The sequence below is a fragment of the Vidua macroura genome, chromosome 1 (assembly GCF_024509145.1).
Source record: "Vidua macroura isolate BioBank_ID:100142 chromosome 1, ASM2450914v1, whole genome shotgun sequence".
Lineage (NCBI taxonomy): Eukaryota > Metazoa > Chordata > Aves > Passeriformes > Viduidae > Vidua > Vidua macroura.
The window spans coordinates 130,872,215-130,891,677 of NC_071571.1; the positions used below are offsets into that span (position 1 = coordinate 130,872,215).

Genomic DNA, 19,463 nt, shown 5'->3' on the forward strand with positions numbered 1-19,463 from the left:
CTTAGGCTTACAACACATGTGCTTAGACCAGAACCTGTTTGTGTACATGTGAGAGGTCTGACTGTGAGAGGTCTGACTGTGCCACTTGTGTGCTATGTTGTTCCAGGTATTCTCCCCACGACTGTACTGGGCCAGGTCAGTGCCCCTGATGCTGATGACTGGGATCGCAAAATCTACCAATTTGAAGGGAAAACATCAAGGTATTTGGAGAGAAAAATGGGAGCTGCATAATTTTTTTTTTTTTTAGAAAATTGAGCGCACACAAAATCACAGCAAGTATTTACACTGTCTTTTTTTTTTGAAAACAAGAGTACAAAAGCATTTTGTTGGTTAGACACTTCTGTGTGCAGATCTCCAAAACCCTTCTGAGTGTGAGGCTGCAGTAAATTACACTGCATGCCAAACCAGCCTGCTGCCCATTGCCTCATGGGCCAGAATTCTAAATTCCTGTTCACAGTCATACCCACAATCTGTATCAGTGAGCTGCTACAGGAAACATATCTACTAACTTCTAAATTCCTCCATCCAAGCTCCTGGAACCATGTCACCACTGGTTTCAAGACCTTATTTATACAGATGTATAGACTTGGGAGCATCTGGATTGTGACTGGGGCTGAGATGTACATGTGCCACTCAGAGGTTTTGACAGAGGTGTCATTCTTAGTGAATATATCTACACTAGGAGTTTGCACTATTTCCAAAGTTATGGCTATTGCAGCTTTAGTCTTCCCACACAGTTAATACAGCATAGCAGCAGGAAGAAACCTTCATGATACACTGATCAAGAGTCATTAGGAGCCAACAGGAGACAATGTAAAAAAGTTCTATTCTGCTCTGTCCCTTCATGAGGGAACATATCTGCCTTCTTTGATAAATAGAAAGTTGTTCAGAAAAACCATCAATGATGATAATTAGGACTTAGCTTTTGAACTTCTCATAGCTTGTTCCTTGGCTTAACTCTTATTACAGGTACTTTATCCTTAATGATAACTCAGGTTTGCTGACTATTAAAGAAGGAACCCCACCGGGAACATACAACCTAAGAGTCAGAGTCATTGATGGAGTCTGGCCAGATGTTATCTCCACTGTAAAGGTTATAGTGAAGGAAATCAAAGATGAGGCCCTCCGTAATGCTGGTTCTGTACGAATAAAAGGTAGGCAGTGTGCTCAAGTACAGTCTATGTCTTTAATGTTACTGCTGTGATACTTAGAATTCTGCTTAGAATGCCCCTAGACATGGATGAGAATTAATAGTTTTCTAGGTAAGGATTTGAAAATGCATCTTTGCATGGTACTCTGATGCTGCATGTCAAGGAACATCTATGGAGAAAAAAGACAGCAAGGAAAAGTTGTCTGATTTCTACACCAACTTTTAAAAAACCCAGCAACTTATTTTTCAGGAGAAACTTTATTTGAACAAGTGCCTGCCTGAAATTCACCAGATTCTTTCAACCTTTGTGGAAAAGTAAAATCTTCTTAAACATGTTTCTGATTTTAAAAAATATTAAAAAAAAAAAAGGAAATTAATAAAACTCAAAAAAATTCAGAACACACAGGTTTAGCAGAAGCAAGCACAGAAAACTTCAGAGCCTAAAAATTAAAATACTCCTGAATTTGCAGTTGAGTCCATTTTCTGCAACCTTATGATTTATTCTGTGATGCTCCTCTCTTCTATTGCTACAACAGTTGCAAGAAACGTGTGTCAAATTTTCAACTGCTGTTACAGGTATCACACCAGAGGAGTTCATATCCCAGTCCCCTGAAAAACAAAGTAAATACTACCAGATGAAGAAGCTGCTTTCAGAAATTATCTCAGTTCAACTGGAAAATGTTCACATTTTCAGTGTACTGAATAGCCCGAGTCCAATCCGAGGGGTTGATGTTTGGTTTGCAGTTTATGGTCCACCTTATTATAAAGCAGAAAAACTTAATGGCAATGTAGCAGCTTCCAGAGCCTGGGTAAGTATCCATCCATCCATTCCTGTAAGAAACCACAGCATCTTCTCATTGTGTCTATTCAGGTGATGTCCATTGCCTAGTGAATGTGAACTATTAGAATGACTGAGGGAATAATGTGTGATAGTTTTAAGTAGATAGTTTTAATCAGTAAAATCAAGCAATCCTTTTGCACTTATACTAAACGTTTCAAATTATAATGTTCTGAAAGCCAGACTCTAAATACATATTAAGTCACCTAAACACAATACACTTCTAGGACTGTACACATGTTTTTCCTATTGAAAAGACTGTAAAACACTGTACAAAGAATGTGTTTGGCTGTTGCCTTTCTGCATGATGCCTTAATGTTTCAATTTTTAGTTCTGTAGTTGAAACTCCCAAAAGTCAAACATTTCAAGTTTCTAGACTTAAAAGAGCAAAGTAGTAAAAGAGCCACTCTCCAGTACAAAACCAGGTTGGAAATATATGTTCAAAATTTAGTAAAGTTCCTTTCCCTCTAGCAAAAAAAAAAAAAAAAAAAAAAAAAAAAAGAAGAGAAAAACCCAAAACACTGACAGGAGTTAAATTATTTGCACTGTTGGAAACGTGTTGGTGCAGAGCTTTACCAACTCATTCTTGCCAGAAAAGATATTTCTTCACTATCCAGTGCCAATTCCCAGTATCTTTAAGTCAGAAGTTCAGATTAAAAATATAGTTCAGATGCCATATAAATAATGCATCAGAACCATTAGTGATAAAAAAAGAAATCCAGTCAGTCTCTAATGAATATTGACAGTATTTTTGCCCTCAAAATGCTTATTCATGCTGTAATTGACTTACACCAAGGCTTTGGCCTTAACAGATGCCAGACTGAACTGCCTTTGGCTCTACAGGGTGAGGTAGACATTGGAAGGAATTGGCACAGCAACCATAAATAAGTTTTGAACATAAATAAGACTTGGGAATTCATTGCTGTCACTGGCGAACTTAGTGGAAAAGTCAGATGAATGCAACTAATTCTTCTTCTTCTTCTTCAGCTGGAAAGCATTCTGGACATAAATATCACCCAGACTGGCATTGATGAATGTGAGACTGCAGACTGCACTCACAGCGGTGGATGCATCAGCAAGCATGAACAGAACCATGTACCAACCATTACCACAGCTGGAAGTGTTTCACTGGTGTCTGTGACGGTCCTGAGTCATGCTGTGTGTGGCTGTGCTGCTCGGGAGAATCCTCATCTTTCCTGCTCCTCATACCAGACAAACCCTTGTCTCAATGGTGGCACATGTGTGGATACTGATTTGGGCTACAGGTTGGTAAAGCTTCATAAGGTGTGCAAACACAATGCATGTAATTCAGACTGTAAGGAGGATGAGTCAAAGCTTCAGGAACCATCACTGCATGTCTTCCCACTGTGGCGAATCTAAGTTTTGTTATATTTCACACACAGGTCTTGCAAAAGAACCTCTATTCTCAGGTACATATATTTTATGTTCAACATGGTCTCCAGGAAAACCATGGGAACATTCCAGGCTGCACCAGTTCCATTACTGCCACCCTACAAAATATTCTAGTTTGTGAAGCCTGCCTTAAACATTTTAATGCTGTTAAATGTTTTAATCACATCTCTTACATCACTTAATAACCTCTTCCTCACTTTTCTTGCCTTATTTGTTTCTCCAAAAATGAGATCTCCTAGATAGTATAGTATACAGATTTTAGAAAATGATAGGACTGTACTAACTCAGAATTAGCCTGATCCCATTCCAGAATGTGGCTTCCAGCATGTTTGCTTAAAAACAATCATCCCACTATAGGAAAGCAGAAACACTGGCCAGTGTCTTCATAGCACCCTTGGTAGGGGTGACGAGACTCAGACTGAAGCTGCAGAAGCGCTTGTCATGCTATAGTTCTTATTGCTACTCAGGTATAATCAGACAGGGAAATTTTGCTGCCCAGAAACGCTAGGTAGGTTCTGTCACCTATCATTTGTTCAGCTCTGAGGTTTCTTTGCTTTTGCTCCATTTTCAGTAGTTTTGTGTGTCATTTTTCCCTGCATCCTACATTCTGCTCTCAAAGGTACTAGCAATCTATGGGAAACAGAAACTAAGAAATAAAAGCCCAGCTGATCTCCCTTCCTGTCCCTCTGCCCATTTCTGTTGTTCCTTTGGTTTCCCACTTACAGGTTCTTACAGTATGTTACTGTCATACTGTGGCTACTTTTTTTCTACAGAGAAAGAACATGGAAAGAACTCGGAAAGAACTCTGAGTCTCTTTTTTGACAGTGTAAAAGAAATAAACTAGCAAGTATCTTGTAATAAAAGTGAAGAGGTCAAGGTCTGTGACTGCCACAGTGCACTTTTTCTGGGTGATATACCCTTCCTGCAGATACTCTGATTGGACACAAGCAGATTTTTTTTCCCAATGAGAATAATCAACCATTGTATTAATCTCCCCAGGGAGGTGGTGGTTTACCCAACAATGGACACTACCAGGATGCTAAGCCATCTTGTCTAGATCATTCTTTTGCCAAGAAAAGTTGGACCAAATTATACTTGAAGCAATTTCAACCTGGCATTCTGTGATTCTGTGATTTCTTTGCTTTTCCTGTCAGCATTACAAAGTCTTCAGACAAGCTGATAACTAAGCCTAGTGAAAAACATGTTTTTCTTTTTTTATGCTGAAGACATAAGAGATTTTCATGGGCTTTATATATTACAACAGGTCCATCATTTACTCACAGAATATCCTTGCACAGACATATTATAATTTAGACTAAATATATATTGTGATTGTACAAACAAGTCAAAACATTTTTTGAAATTTTGCTAGTGCTTTACCTGTACTATGGCCTAGGGAACATGGAGTCCTGTGTTTAAAGAGGAGAGTCCTGTTGTCAGAAGAGACCTTTGCATTTTCTGTTTGCATGGTGGATATTTGCTTTTATTTTTTTATTAAATAGATGCAAATGTGCTGCAAATTTTCATGGACCAGACTGTCAGCAGACAAAACACAGCTTCAGAGGCCACGGTTATGCCTGGTTCCCTCCTCTTCAGCCTTGTTTTGAGAGCCGCATCTCCTTAGAATTTATCACTGAAGTTGTTGATGGCCTTCTGTTGTACCATGGACCAACAGCACGAGGGCAGCCTGGAGAACAGGAAAACTTCCTTGCTTTAGGTTAGCACCTTATAAAGTATTTGTGTTTCTGTGAAGGTGAGATTCTACTTAGTTCATAGATTTGGGTTTTTTATTTTTAAAAAGGCTCAGAAAGTTACTTTTGGAGAATAAGGAGAATGCACAATAGTTTGCCAGTATGCCTAATTCATATCTTTGTGTCACTGTTAGAAGCTGGACTTTTTTTAAGCTATCTAAAGATCTTCTCCAACTAAGATCTAACTGCAACAGTCACTTCAACTTCGTTTGAATGAGAACATGGTTACTGCATACCCAATAAGAGTCTTTCCTTTGCAGAACTCTCTGGTGGTGTCCCATCGCTGACCGTGAGCCACAGCTCTGGTGAGCTTTTCCTGCAGCTGTCACAAAAAGTTAATGTTGCGGATCGCCGCTGGCACAATATTAAAATTATAAATGATGGAAAGGCAAGTGTAAATATGGCACAGATAGTCCTGTGAAAGCATTAATTCATGTACCTACATTTCTTGCAAATCCTTCCTCCCTTCTGTAGAACTCAATCAATCAATTTTCCATCATCTCTGAAATGGCAGGGGTAGAAGTTTGTCAGTTCAGACATCCTCTTAGTCTTGAAGTAGTGAAGCAGAAAAGGCCTGGAGAAGTCTGATCCAGTTATGAAATCTGCCGTGCTATTTCCTTTCTTTAGTTATCGTGCCTGCTGCTTAGACAACAGAGTTGCGATACCATTGGCTAAATGCTTCCTGATGTGATTGAGTGAAATATTCGTACTTTATCTGAGTGAGACGCCCTGCCCCAGCAAGAGACTTTAGATGTGTAGCACAAAGGAGGTAGATGAACTTTTGTGTACAGGGACTATCTTGCTGATATAACTGCAAAAGGCATCTGCTAGGCTCCCCCTTCTCTCCCACATAAGACAAGCTGAAGGGCAGGTCAGGATATGGGATACAGCCTGACAGACCTTCTGCTCTGCTAGGTTATCTCTCTGTGTTGTGATCTTGCAGAAAACTCCAAGAATGTCCTATGCTCCCTCTACTATGCCCATGACTTGGCATGGTCATGGCAGAGTCAGATCTCTTGTGTGGTCTTCAGTTACATGCCATGTGCAATAACCTTCCAGATTAGTATGTGGAGTATTTTATTATTTTAACAAAGTTTCCTGCACTGTAATTGCTAGTTACTATTCTATCTTCTGCGAAGTGAAAGAAAATATGTAATTAAAATATATGCACATCTCTGGATATAATTGTTTTAAATGATGCCTTTTTCTAGGAAGTGAAGCTGATTCTCGACAACTGCATGAATGTCTCAGTTAGAGACAATGGCAGCGTCACTAAGAAGAGTTCCCAAATGGATCTGTCTGCCTGTGAAGCCTCTGGAGAGATTGTGGGATCTCAAAGGTAAAAAAAAACCAAAACATCAAAACAAAAACAAAAACAAACAAACAAAACAAAAACCAACAAAAAATTAAAACATAACTACTCAAAAGTGCTACAGAAAAAGGGGGGGGTGGTGGGGTGGTGAAATCAGCCAAGCTGCTGTATTTTGCATGGCATTAATTCTTTCTTTGCTTCCCTCCTCTTCAGCATGGGTAAGCTCTTCAGTGGCCATCAGCCCCTGCAGCTGGGTGGAGTTAAGAAGACCTTGCCTTACCGCGACTCACAAAGGCACTTCAGAGGGTTTGTGGGCTGCATACGCAACGTCATCGTTGACAGTAAGGTAGGGCTACAAAGATCAGTTTTGGGTTTACTGCTGATAATTGTAAGCACTTGCTGTGATGGTTTTATCTGACCTTTTCCAGGTCTATGATTTAGAGCACCCTGCAGAGTCCCTGAACAGTGCTCCTGGCTGCGTCCTTCTGGATGAGATGTGTCAGAATGGTGGGATGGCCTCCTGTGGCACCCATGGCAAATGCATTGGCAGCTGGGATTTCTTTCGCTGTGACTGTTCCCCAGGATATGCTGGATTAGCATGTGAAAAAGGTACTGCAGGTTCTAGGGAGTAATTCGTGGTGAGGATCTGTGGGAACAGCATCAGACACTCTGTTCCAGTGTTCAAAGTCATACTGCCATGACTTTGAACTGAACAGAATAATAACACTATGCTGTACTCTGGGAATTATTTAGATCTTCGAAGATATAAAGATCCTACTAACTCTTGTTAAATAAAGATAATGTCACAGATGAGGGTTATGTATAGAGCTGCTTTATTTTGCAGGGTAGGGAAATGGTCAGACAGCTTGTTTTGTTGTTTTTATCACCAACTTATTTCTCAGTGGTGAAAGGGGAAATATTCTGCATTGTGCCTTTTTCCTCTGCTCAGGCTGATCACAAAATGAAGTTTAATGAACATGTGAAACCTGTTGGCATAACCGTCTTGTTATCTTCAGACCCCATTTCCCATTTGTAAAATGGTGATAATTGTATTTACATCTGTCATTAGAATGAATTGCAAGTTGACCAATGCCCCTAGACCACAGCAGTGGGTGTATGTAGGGGCATAATATCAGGCTGCCTGCAACACATGTGTTCTTCTCTACAAAGTCAGCATGAAATATGTATCAGAGAACAAAAGCTTCCCGTGGTGGATAATGAAAACCTCAGAGATGTTATAAGAAAGTGGAAAATTTTAGCACAGTTCAAAAACTTTGGAAATAAATAATTTAACTCCTAGTAGCCCACATCCATGTTCGGGGTATATACAGGGCATATACACTTGAAGTTGCCTTCGTCCCCTCTGTCTTAAAACCTTCATCAGCCAAGCAGGAATCAGAAGTGAGCGATAGATGTTTATTGGGACTTTACCTGCCTCTAGGTACAAGGTACAAACGATGTGGTTGATCATAACAATCTGTAAAGAGCACCAGTGCCTTGTAACTCTGGGGGCTTTTGTTGGAAGAGAATTATCCCCCTCAATCCTGTAGTTTGAGTGAGCTACAGGTGAGGATGAGCAGCACTGAGCAGCTAGAAAGGAGTGCTTGCAAGCTAGTGTTGGATCAATATGTTGGAATTAATGAACAGGACAATAGTGCATTACACATACCCTTTCAGCTCAATGCACCCAATTTTCCTTCTTGTATACAGAATAATAATACCCTCTGCAGGCAGCCAGACCCTCTCTTCTTTCTTCATCTGCCACACAAGACTTAAAAAGTATGACAGTAAATTATCCAGTGGAAGCCCTGTCTGTCCAATGAGGGGGAGGACTGGAATTGTAACTGTCACGGTCTAGGCCTGAAGCATTCACTGTTTAAGGTGTTTAAAATTACCAAAAAATTGGTTAATATAGTTAAGCTATTTGTACTGCAGACAGATATACTGGTTTATAAACATCTGCCTGGATTCAAGTCCTACTCAGTTTTGAATTTTTTTTAAATGCTGCTTCGCAAGCCCAGCTGCTGTATTGGTTCTACCCCTCATTACTGTGGGATAAACCAAGGGCTCAGAAAGCAATTGTTCAAAATCTGTAAGTCATATCCTGATGTAACAGAAAACCTTTGATTCACACCAGCTTCTTATTGGGCTGCAAATTGCTGGTGTGCAGCTGGTGCTTTATGAATGACTGTGACCTGCTCACAGCAAGGAGCAGACAGCTGAGGACAGGGGTCTCTGGAGCATCCCAGGAAAACCCATGCCTGCTCATCAGCTAGAACCTGTACCTGCAGAGACAGTGAACAAGAAAGAACTGGGTTAAGAAAAATAATTGGTGGGGGGGAACCTAGAGGAGAAAAGAAAATATACTTTAAGAAAGGAAAGAGAGAAGACAAACAGTGAAAGGAAAGGAGAGTGCAGAAGTCTCTTGATCATTTGATATTTCATGTCCTGGGAACCAAACAAAATGCCCCAGGATGAGATGGGTACTCTTTGGATTTCTACTTGCATAACGCTGATGTCTGATGAGCTGTTGGTGACCCAGTGTCTGTCCTGTCTATTAACTAACTTGAACTATCTCTTTATTTGGTGAAATTTCTTTTTTTCAACTAAGGTTGGTCCAAAACAGATCTAGAATTGCTGTCAGCTAATGAGACTGAAATAGGTGCCTTCTCTGCCAAGAGCATCAGGGCCTGGGTAGTTTAGTGGTGTTTGATTTCCATGGAAGTGTGCAGTGCAACTTCATCAAACTCTGTGCTGGACCCTGGGTTTCTCAGAGGGATAGGAAAACAAATAATTTCAGTGCATTTTCCCTAGTTAAAATAGTAAACACTAAGTTAATCTTCCTTTGTAGTTAAAAAATTCCTGTGCCTTCCATGAGGCTTTCTCTTGTGCCAACTGAAATGGGAAGTAAAGTGCGTATTTTCTAACAGTGGGGGTTTTAACCACGGGACTAAACTACTGAAGGAAACATTTGATTCTTTTCTTTGGTTGGCTTTTTTGGGGGTTGTTTGGTTTTTCTATTTTTCAGATCAACACGAGCTACTTTACTGGAAAATATGCTTCAGATTGAAGTGGGACAGAGGTTGCTTTCCACAATGCTTCATTGTATTGCCAAAATTCCTTAAGATCTAAAATTCTGACATTCAGAGCTAGTAAATTCTCAAAGACCATAAATCTGAGGGAGCAGCCATTTCTGAAGTTTTCACTCTGATTTTGTGTGCTGTGCTCAGTTCTTCCAGAATGGGCTTTCGGAAGGGACAGCTGGATCCATTATGAGCCAAGGAGCATCCTCAGCACTCGAAGCACACGGATCCAGCTGCTGGTGCGCACCCGGATCTCCCACAGCACCCTGCTCAGCTTGGCCTCTGCGGATGGGAACGGATACATCCGACTGGAGGTGAGCAGAGCTGTTCTGCTTGAGTGCTCTCAATTTGTCATGGAGTACCACAGCGAGAGAAAAACATGCAGTTTCTGATTAAAGACACTTGCTCTGTAATGTAATAAAGAGCAAGAATTTTCTATATGAGGGTAACTACTCTCATTTGTGTTGTCCTTCTCAGTATTACTCTTTCATAGCATAAATTCTAGTTTGCACTGCCTGTAAAAAGTCCATGTGATGCATGTGAATGAAGAAGATTGTTCTGCTTGTCTTGAACAATCATTTTCCCCTGCTTTTTCCCTTGGCTTCTCTCTCTCCCTGTCTGTAAAACTTGCCTCTACATTTTTGTTGCTGTTGAAAAAAGCTGTCTGGACTATACTAGCCAGAGAGGCTAATTATTCTAATTGAAACAGGACGGTCAGCTGGAAAGACTTAGGGGTAGATAATCAGTAGGGAGAAGACTGATTAAAGAGTTCATATGAGTTAGAAGAGTAGCCTGTAAAAAAAAAAAAAGTTGATAATTCCAGTACCTGCAGTTTTCTTGTGGTAACTTTTATCTCAGAATAAAACACTTAAAAATAAGAGTGCCATTTCCATTTTAAAAACTCATATCCATTTCTTGAGGCAGGACTGTGTAATAACATTTAGAAGTGCATTTCTGTCATTAAAAGTCTTTATCATCTTCTTCTAGGTGGTTGAGGGTTTCTTTAGTGTTAACTTCAGTTTGGGGGACACAAATCACTCTTTGAGAATGAGAACATTACGTATAAACAATGGCCAGTGGGTTCTTCTGACCATGGAGCGCTACAACAATGAATTTACCCTGCGTGTTAACAGTGGTGGAGGTGATCAAGAAGTCACCTCTGTCTTGGGTGTGAATAGATGGTTTGAAATGGATTGGGCAAGCATTGTGCTAGGAAACCGCCTTCCCAGTCATTCAGAGAGTGATTTCCAAGGTAAGTGATATGATGGATTCCTAATAGGGGGGAGTTAAAGCCTGAAAGTGGCATCTTTTAGTGTATTGGATAGTCTAAAACCCAGGTAACAATTCCCATACAGACTACTATGCCCTTCTTTTACTGGGGAATTCAATGTTCAACCCTAGGTGCTATCGTGTCTGGTTCTAGTGAAGACGTGAGATTTCCTGTAAATATTAAAAAATAGCACTTCAATTTTTTGTTTCATAGAATCATAGAATGGGTTGGAAGAGGTCTTAAAGATAACCTCATTCCAAACCCTCTGTCAGGGGCAGGGGCACTTCTACTACATCAGGGTTTCTCATACCTCAAGCAGTGTACTCATAGTGTGATCGTCACTCCTGCTTTTGCCTTGGAAGGATTTAAGGAACAGGCAAAACAATTCTTGGTAGGAGGAGAAAGAATTACAAGGCAATTTGTGGTGCTCTCTCCATTTCCTGGGGTTGAGTGCTGAGACTTTGACATTGTCTTTCAACAAGACAGCTTTTCCCATTCTGCTGCTTTTTATTTAGCCCCACTTTTAAGATTATATCTTAAATCTAGATTAAATTAGTGGAGCTGTTCTGATTCATAGCACAGTTCTGCTGAACTGTGGTATTGGTATAGCGCAGCTTTCCTGGAGAAGTATTGTCAATCTGTAGATTGACCAGAGCACAACAGACACATGTTCTGTAGCTCTCCTAAAATAAACCCAAGGAGTATAAGGATATTTTAAAATAATGTTTTGAGTATTCTTCAGTGCTCTAAGTTCTCCTGCTTATGTGCTGGGGGCAAGGCTTTGGGTGGGGAAGTAGCTAACTGAATGTACTCCTGTGCATGCTTCTCTGCTTTGTTGCAGGCTGTATGCGTGATGTCCAGCTGGATGGTCAGCCGCTCCTCGTGGAGGGCAGAAGCACAGAGTTCGGATTAATTTTGAGGCGGCAAGGGGTCACCATGGGGTGCCATTCCAGTGCCTGCAGCAGCCAGCCCTGTTACAGCCCCTTCCTTTGTGTAGACCTTTGGAGAAAATACGAGTGCCGGTACATGAAACTTATGTTTTCATCCAGGGATGGCTGGGAAGCTCTTTCTTTCCACCTTTGACCAGACAACTTGCTTATAACAGTGAAATTCCCTGTGGCTGCTGGCCAGAGAGAGCCATTCTGAGGACAAATCCGTCTTTCCATCTCATCTCCTATCATGGATTAGACTTGCCTTTTTCTGCAAGTTTGATATGGAACCTAATTACTCCACCTTTTTTTCCATGCTGAGAAGATCACCAGGAGGCCAGTGTGAAAATTAAATGTCCTTTAATAAAAGGCGGATTGCAAAAGCTTTGGTCTGTCCTCTGTATGAAAATACTAATACAGTGTATATACACATTTATAGTGTATAAAGACAGTGTATGTGTGTATATACACATTGGTATATACATATATGTATATAAAATATATATATACTTAATGAATATATATATGCATATTGCAAATACAATACATATTTACATATATTTCCTGTGAAGAAGTTGAAATTAATCATAATTTGTCAGAAACAGTGAGACTTTCAAAATTAGTTTGTCACATAACTGGATTCTAGAATTGGCTTCCCAAGGCCAGAGCCAAAGCCCAACAGCGGTTATCCTACATGGTTAGTTTCTTGGAGAAGATCCACTATTTCAAGAAAAAAATCAAAATATTTATTAAAATATACAAATCAAAATACAGGCATTTCTGTTTAAAAAACCCAAACATAAATACATGCAGGACTGAGAGGAGGAGTTCCTTGAATTCTTGGAATTCAGACAAAATTTGGCACTTGTGAAGTCTGGTGATTCTTTGCTAGAAGAGGCTGTGAGATGGTTTTAAGTGTGCCTGGGGACACTCCATTCTTCAGTCTGCTTCTGAAAAAACAGTATGAAGTCTCTGACATTTTTTCAGTAGAATTTCTTCTTTGGATTGCAGAAAGAAAGTCTGTGACCTCACACTATACCTCCAGGGTCTCTTCAATTACACACAAGAAGAAATCAATCTTAAAAGACAAGACGAGTCATTCTGAGGAGGTCAATGATATTTCTCCCCAGGGTCAAGGGGAACATTACTAAACTTATACCACATGCTCACTAGCTCTTTGCCTATTGACCTCAGCTGTCCATTTTCTTTTAGGTGTTTTGATTAGAACATGGATGTAGAAAAAGGGTTAGTCAGAAAGTGATGGCTCCCTCTTTTAAGGAGTGAAGCTCTTCTGCATATCTTCTGGATTAGGAAACCAGAACATGTGTTCGCATTTTCATAAGTCTATTAGCTCACTAAGTTAGACTTTCCATGTATTTCAAACTTTCAATGTGGATTTGTGGTTTGCTTGAGAATAATTAAACTTTAAAGAAACAGTAACAAACTTTGCACAAAACAACATACAGCTCCAGATGCTTTGCTTGCCTATAAGATATCATTTGCTTTGGTTGTTCAGGTGCCCAGCTGGGAAAGTAGAAGTGACTGACACCCTTACAGGGCTCAGACACTGTACCTCATCCCCTTGTGGACACTGGACCTGTAGGAATGGGGGTACCTGTGTGGCTCAATCCCAAGACAAGACTATCTGCCAGTGCCCTGAAGGTTACAAGGGAAGATGGTGTGAAATTAGCCAGGTGAAGGCTGGAAGACCTGTTGGACTAAGCTCTGGCTCTATTCTGGCAATCAGCATGTGCCTCCTTGTCTTCCTAGGTAGGAGATCATGTACCCTTTTTTCTTATTTTTAATCTTGTACCTTGTTCCACTGAATTAAGTCTGCTTTACCTTTGAGTGTTGTGATCAGTGTTTCGCCTTTTCTGGAGATCACTATTTGAGGAAGCTAAGAGACAGACATCAGCTCATAGTTACGTTTTACTTGCTTTGAAGACAGTTCTAGCAAAGTTAGACTTTTCTTTTCCAGAGTCACTTACTTTCAGTCCTTCTTAAGAGCTTTCCATCTTTGTGGACAACTCTGTGTGCAGCCACATCCATTTGAAACTTCCACCTGCCCTGAGCCCTTACATTTATTGTAGGTAGGACCTACAGCTACATATGCTCTTCACATATTAGGAAGGAAGAGATCTAGAAAGTTCATGGTCTTAAAAGGCAAGCCTCATTAAAAGTGTGGGCAGAGAGAGATGTTCACAGTGTGTCCTTTTTCAGCTGCACTTTGGCTGAAAAATTAGTAACACCATAAAACTGTGTTCATGTTGATAAACTGCACAGACGTCTCATAATAGCAAAGACTCCATGATTATATTACACTTGTAACCTTCATTAAAACAGTGGTTTACTTACTTTGGGTATCTTATTTACTCAGGATTGGTGAAAGGCCAGAGATTGGCCAAAATGCCTTCTATTTAAATGGATTCCTTTAGGTAAGTAAAATACCCTTTTAATGAAGTTTATGATGTAATATACATAGATTATTCTTTACATTCATTAATTTTAGTTGTTTATATATTAATAATATTTATTTCTTACCTGCAAATTTAGTTGTCAAATTAAGAGTTGATTTAATATCTCGTGAATCATATAACTACCTGTTTATCATGCAACATACTTTGTCATACATCATATAACAAATATGTGTCTTTATTTCTTCTAGCACTCTTGGTTTCCTACACGGTGTGGAGTCAGTGGGGAAGTTCAGGGTTTCGGAAGGGAGGAATTTACCACATTCCTGAAGAGCGTGAAAGCTGGGAGGATGTTAGAGAAAATGTCTTCAATTATAATGAAGAAGGAGGTGGAGAACGTGACCAGGTATGATGCAGCTTCAATCCAGCTTTGCAAATCCAACATCTCCTTACTTTCCTTTCCCAGACCTTTTAGTTATTTAGTTATTATCAAATTGGCTTTTTTCTTCTTCTTTTTTTTTTTTTTTAACCTGAAGTCCTCTTAAGTAGGAGGCTTTCACTTCAGCCCCGTCTGTACCTTTAATGATGCTGGTCCTGTGTGCCCACTTTCAAGGGAGATGCTCTGGACACATCATTGTTGATTTAGCTGAAAACTATCATTACACAAAGAGTTTTGGTACGATTTGAACTTAGTCCTCTGAATTAGGCACACTCTTCTTCAGCTTGTAGAAAATGCACAGAATTCAGTCTTGTGTTGCCTTGTGTTGTAAAACATTTTTTGAATCAGTTTCCTTTTGAGTTGTTTCTCTCTGATGTTTGCATTCTCTTTGTTTCCAGAATGCTTACAATATAGATGAACTGAAGAAACCTCTCCATAGGATTCCCCGCTCCTCCTTGCAAGCAGCTGCTCCACACTCCAGGACACCAACTGGCCCAAAAAGAGACTCACTCCCAAAACATGCACATCAAAAGCAATCAATATCAGCTGTTACCAACATCCCAGACTTCAAGGAATATGTTTCTCAAATCATACGTGATGCAGACAATGATCTGAAGAGTCTTCCAGCTGACACTATTCATTTTTACTGCTTGGAAGGGCAATGCTCTCTAGCAGGGAGCCTTAGCTCATTAGATTCCATCAGTGGAGATGAAGATCTAAATTACGATTGCCTCCAAGAGTGGGGGTCAAAGTTTGAGAAGCTTAAAGAACTCTACGCAGTCTCAAATGAAAATTTGTAACTAGAGTTAAAGGAACTTGACACATTGTCATGACATATGGACATACATTACTTTTAAAAATGCCCTTTTTTATATATAAGTTACATCAAGTAACTTACATGATCCAAGTTTTTAAGTACAATAGCATGATATACTCACTTTTCCCAGGAGTGATAATCTGAATAATCTTTTTATATGTACTGTACAAAGTAATTTCATTATATAAGTGCAGAGACTTTTAAAGCATGAATTTTCTTGAAAACTTTGGAATGTAGGATAGCTATAGAATAGTATTATAATATCCCTTTTTATATATGTAGACCACAGTGACTTACTAGAATTATCCTGGATGCAAGAACTTGAATTATTTTCTCCCTAGTATTAACGTGAAAACTATCAGGCGGGTAACAATGCATAGGGCATTATTTTTTTTTTTTTAATTGAATTAATTTTAGACTGTGAAATAATTATTACCAATGTTAAATATAAAACATTTACAATTTCTGGTTTCTTGTCAGCTTTTATTGTATCCTCCTAAACTCTGCTCTTCCATGACATGACACACACTGCCTCACTCACAGGCTGCCCAACTCTGTGTGACTTTTTCTGTCTGATCCTTTTTCTAATTACCTGTACCAAGGGGAAAAGAGTAGCAAGATCCCGTCTGTGAACATGACTTTGTGACAATTTTACACTCTTAAAGGCAGTTGTGAGACCTGAAAAAAGTTTCTGTTCAGTGAACTTTTATGTCCAACTTTGCTTTTCACATGGAACCCTTCTTCAAAGTGTGCAGCTGGAAAACAGAAGAGCTGATAGCAGGTGTGAAGACAAGCTAGAAGGGCATCCAGGCAAAAGTTGGAACTGAATTCTTTCAATCAGGACAGTCATTGTAAAACTTGGGATCCTCAAAACAGAAAGCATAGAAACTCCTTTGCCTCCTCCTGCTCTCCAAAACACGACTGGTTTTAGTATGGAAAAAAAGGAATCAGATGCTTCTGAAATCTGATATTGACTTGAACACTCACTTCTGTGACCATGGGTAAATCACCTTGTTCTTTCCTTTTCTCTCTTAACCTCTCTGAAGCTGACCTCCCCTCTTGGGCAGCTCCCAATGCATTTGGTGATGTGTGAATGTTAATAGTTGCTTACAGAGTGCTTGTAAGCTCTGAAGCGCCAAGAGTTTTTTAACTGTTTTCAACTCAGTGGGATTTTTTAATTACCGTGATACTCAACATTTGTTTTTTTATCAAATCTTGGCACTCGCTTTGATTTATAATTAATGTTTTAAAATTAGATTTTTCATCATTCTTCATCATTTTACTTGGCATAAAGAATGCAACTGTAAATTAGTTTTGTACCTAGAGGGAAGATTTTGATACTATTTGAACAAATTGTTTACATCAAAACTGGATTGAACAGAATTAACATGTGAACTGAATGAAACAATTTGCATTCATTTAATAAAATTATTTGTGTAGATGACACTAAATTAGTAATATTTATTAGAAAGATTTGGAGAACGAGTCACCATGAGCCACTTCTTCATGCCAAAACCTCACATGGCTGGGCACTGATCGTTCTTACAAAGTCATAAAAAATAAATATGGTGGATGTATTAGCATATAGCCACATCTTGTTTAATGTAAATTTTTCCTACTTTGTAAAGATATATGTGTAGTATGGTAAGAAACTACAACATTTTTTACACCAAGGGATATCACATATGTGATTGCTGCAAATGAAAACTGCTGAGCCACAGAACTTCAGTAAGGTGACTCTTCCAAGTGTTGAATGCTTACAACATTTTTATGAAGTGGATATACATTTTTATTGCTCTTTATTAAGTTGCCTCTTCTGAATTTGGTATCAAGTAAAGCTTAGTATAATTATTGGTAAAATGTCTCTTCCAAAAGAGACTAATTTGAACAATGTGCTAAAAAATCATGCTAACAGACTATGATCTCCCTGAGGGTTATTTTGTAATTCATATTCTGAAATGGAATATTTTACATTTGGATGCATTAAATAACTCAGGAAAGCTGAAGCAGTAGTTAATATTTTCCCTCAAATAACTGAACACACAAAGTAACATGCATTGAAGATAAATGAATATTGAACTTATAATATAAAGATAAATTGCATTGAACTCAGGACATGTAATGGACTTCTCTCCTCATGAAATGTGAGAAAGAAGAACTTTCCTCTATCTCCTTGGATCACTTATAGCAATATGCAAAATGCTCATAGCTGAGAGCTGCATGTGATAGCCCCAAGAGTCACACCATTTGTCTGAAAGCATGGTCCAAACATTTCTTGAACTGCCAGGCCTGATGCTGAAACCACTTCCCTGGGTACCCCATTCCACTGTTCTTCACCCTCTTGGTGAAAAAATTTTCTAGTACTGTAATATTATTGTATGTAATCATATAGCTACATTGCAAACCTCCTGTGCAGCCTTTGTGAACTCTTCTCTAGTAAAATATTAGAGAAACTCAGCCAAATTACTGAAATAGATAAAAGCTTCTGCTAGTCATCCTGCTTCTCCCCAGGATATATATGTTCTAAGAACAGGGATACCTGAAAAGCATCAGAACCAGATCCTGGCTAGCTGCAGTTGAGAGAGTGGCACAGTCGGACATGGACTGTCATGCAAATACTGACACCTTAATAACATTGGAAGCTGTAACCACTAAGATGGACATGGAGCAAGTCCAGAGGAGGGCCATGAAGTTGATAAGAGGACAGGAGCATCCCCACTGTGAAGACAGGCTAAGAAAGTCGAGCTGCTCAGTCTGGAGAAGAGAAGGTTCTGTGGAGACCTCATAGCAGCCTTTCAGTATCTGAAGCGAGCCTACAGGAAAGCTGGAGAGGGATTCTTTGTCAGGAACTGTAGTGATAGCACAAGGAGGAGTGGGTACAAATGGAAGGAAGGGAAATTTAGGTTAACTATTAGGAAAAAACTCTTAACTGTGTGCATAAAAGCCACACTATGAAAAGCCAATGTCCATAAAGGAGGCAGAGGAACCCTGCAATTTTATTCTAATAAAGGGAGAGAGTCCACTAGGCCAATCCCCCACGGGGTCTCTCTTGAGGTTTTGGAGGATGCAGCCTCCTTCTATCCTAAACTCCTGACCCTCTGTAGCCCTCTTTGTTGTCCCATTGGCTGAGGTACTAGGAAGGTACAGCCTTCCCAAATCACCTACCACATATTCCCCCAAAAACATGTATCGCCATTTTCTCCTAACATTCGGAAGTTCAGACTCTCTGAGTTCTGCAGATCCACCAAACGTTCAGACCATCTGGGCTCTGCAACAGATTTTGCACAGATGTATTTCTCCTAATACCCTAAAGGTCAGGAATTCAAAATGTCTCGTCAAAACACCTGGGTTCTGTCACAAAACTGTGCAGCTTGATGCTCCTAGAGATCCATTTCAAAGACAGTAACACCCATTTCTCCTAAATCTCCTAAATCATCTTCTCATCAAATAATTTGTAAAGATATTAGCACCCATCTTTCCTTTCAGCTGTGAGGGTGGTGAAATTGAACAGGTTGCCCAGGCAGGTTGAGGATGTCCCAGTCCTGAAGTGTTCAAGGCCAGGCTGGATGGGGCTCTGAGCAACCTGGTCTGGTGGGAGGTGTCTGTCCATGGCAGGAGAGGTTGGGACTAGATGATCCTTAAGGTCCGTTCCAACCCCTTAATGTTCTGTGATTCCATGGTTTAAATCTGCCTCTATGGATCAAAGTCCTAATTTCTTTACCCTTTCATGAGGCATTAGGATGTGCAGGGGCAGGAGCACGGAGGGTGAGCCATTTATCGGCCTGAGTGCTCACACAGGGGACAGGACCGCAGTGGACGCAAAGGCAGAGGGACAGCTGCGAGGGGTGGCAGGGGACACGCACCGAACTTGTGACTTCGGAAAGAAAACCACCGATTCCACAAGGGAGCCGGGCCGCTCTGCCGGCAGGGCCGCTCCGCAGGGCCGCCTCACGGTGGCCGCGTTCGCCGCGCCGCGGCGGGCGGGGCCCTGCGCGGGCCGCCTCCGAGGGGGCGCGGCCGGCGGCCATCTTGTGCGGCCGTCGGTGG

The 19,463-nt window shown here is 40.2% G+C and overlaps 1 protein-coding gene across 1 annotated transcript in view; it reads left to right on the top strand.

The window, feature by feature from the left end:
- Window positions 1-16,702, top strand: part of LOC128816255 (neural-cadherin-like) — a 54,612-nt gene extending 37,910 nt beyond the window's left edge. The window contains exons 19-33 of the mRNA XM_053993720.1: window positions 107-200; window positions 970-1,154; window positions 1,727-1,959; window positions 2,976-3,253; window positions 4,904-5,118; window positions 5,413-5,540; window positions 6,364-6,491; window positions 6,678-6,810; window positions 6,893-7,073; window positions 9,695-9,861; window positions 10,535-10,799; window positions 11,659-11,839; window positions 13,263-13,516; window positions 14,412-14,566; window positions 14,998-16,702. Of these exons, the coding sequence (XP_053849695.1) occupies window positions 107-200; window positions 970-1,154; window positions 1,727-1,959; window positions 2,976-3,253; window positions 4,904-5,118; window positions 5,413-5,540; window positions 6,364-6,491; window positions 6,678-6,810; window positions 6,893-7,073; window positions 9,695-9,861; window positions 10,535-10,799; window positions 11,659-11,839; window positions 13,263-13,516; window positions 14,412-14,566; window positions 14,998-15,399 (2,999 nt within the window). The 3' untranslated portion in view covers window positions 15,400-16,702. The remainder of the gene's footprint in view (window positions 1-106; window positions 201-969; window positions 1,155-1,726; window positions 1,960-2,975; window positions 3,254-4,903; window positions 5,119-5,412; window positions 5,541-6,363; window positions 6,492-6,677; window positions 6,811-6,892; window positions 7,074-9,694; window positions 9,862-10,534; window positions 10,800-11,658; window positions 11,840-13,262; window positions 13,517-14,411; window positions 14,567-14,997) is intronic.
- The last annotated feature ends 2,761 nt before the right edge of the window (window positions 16,703-19,463 follow it).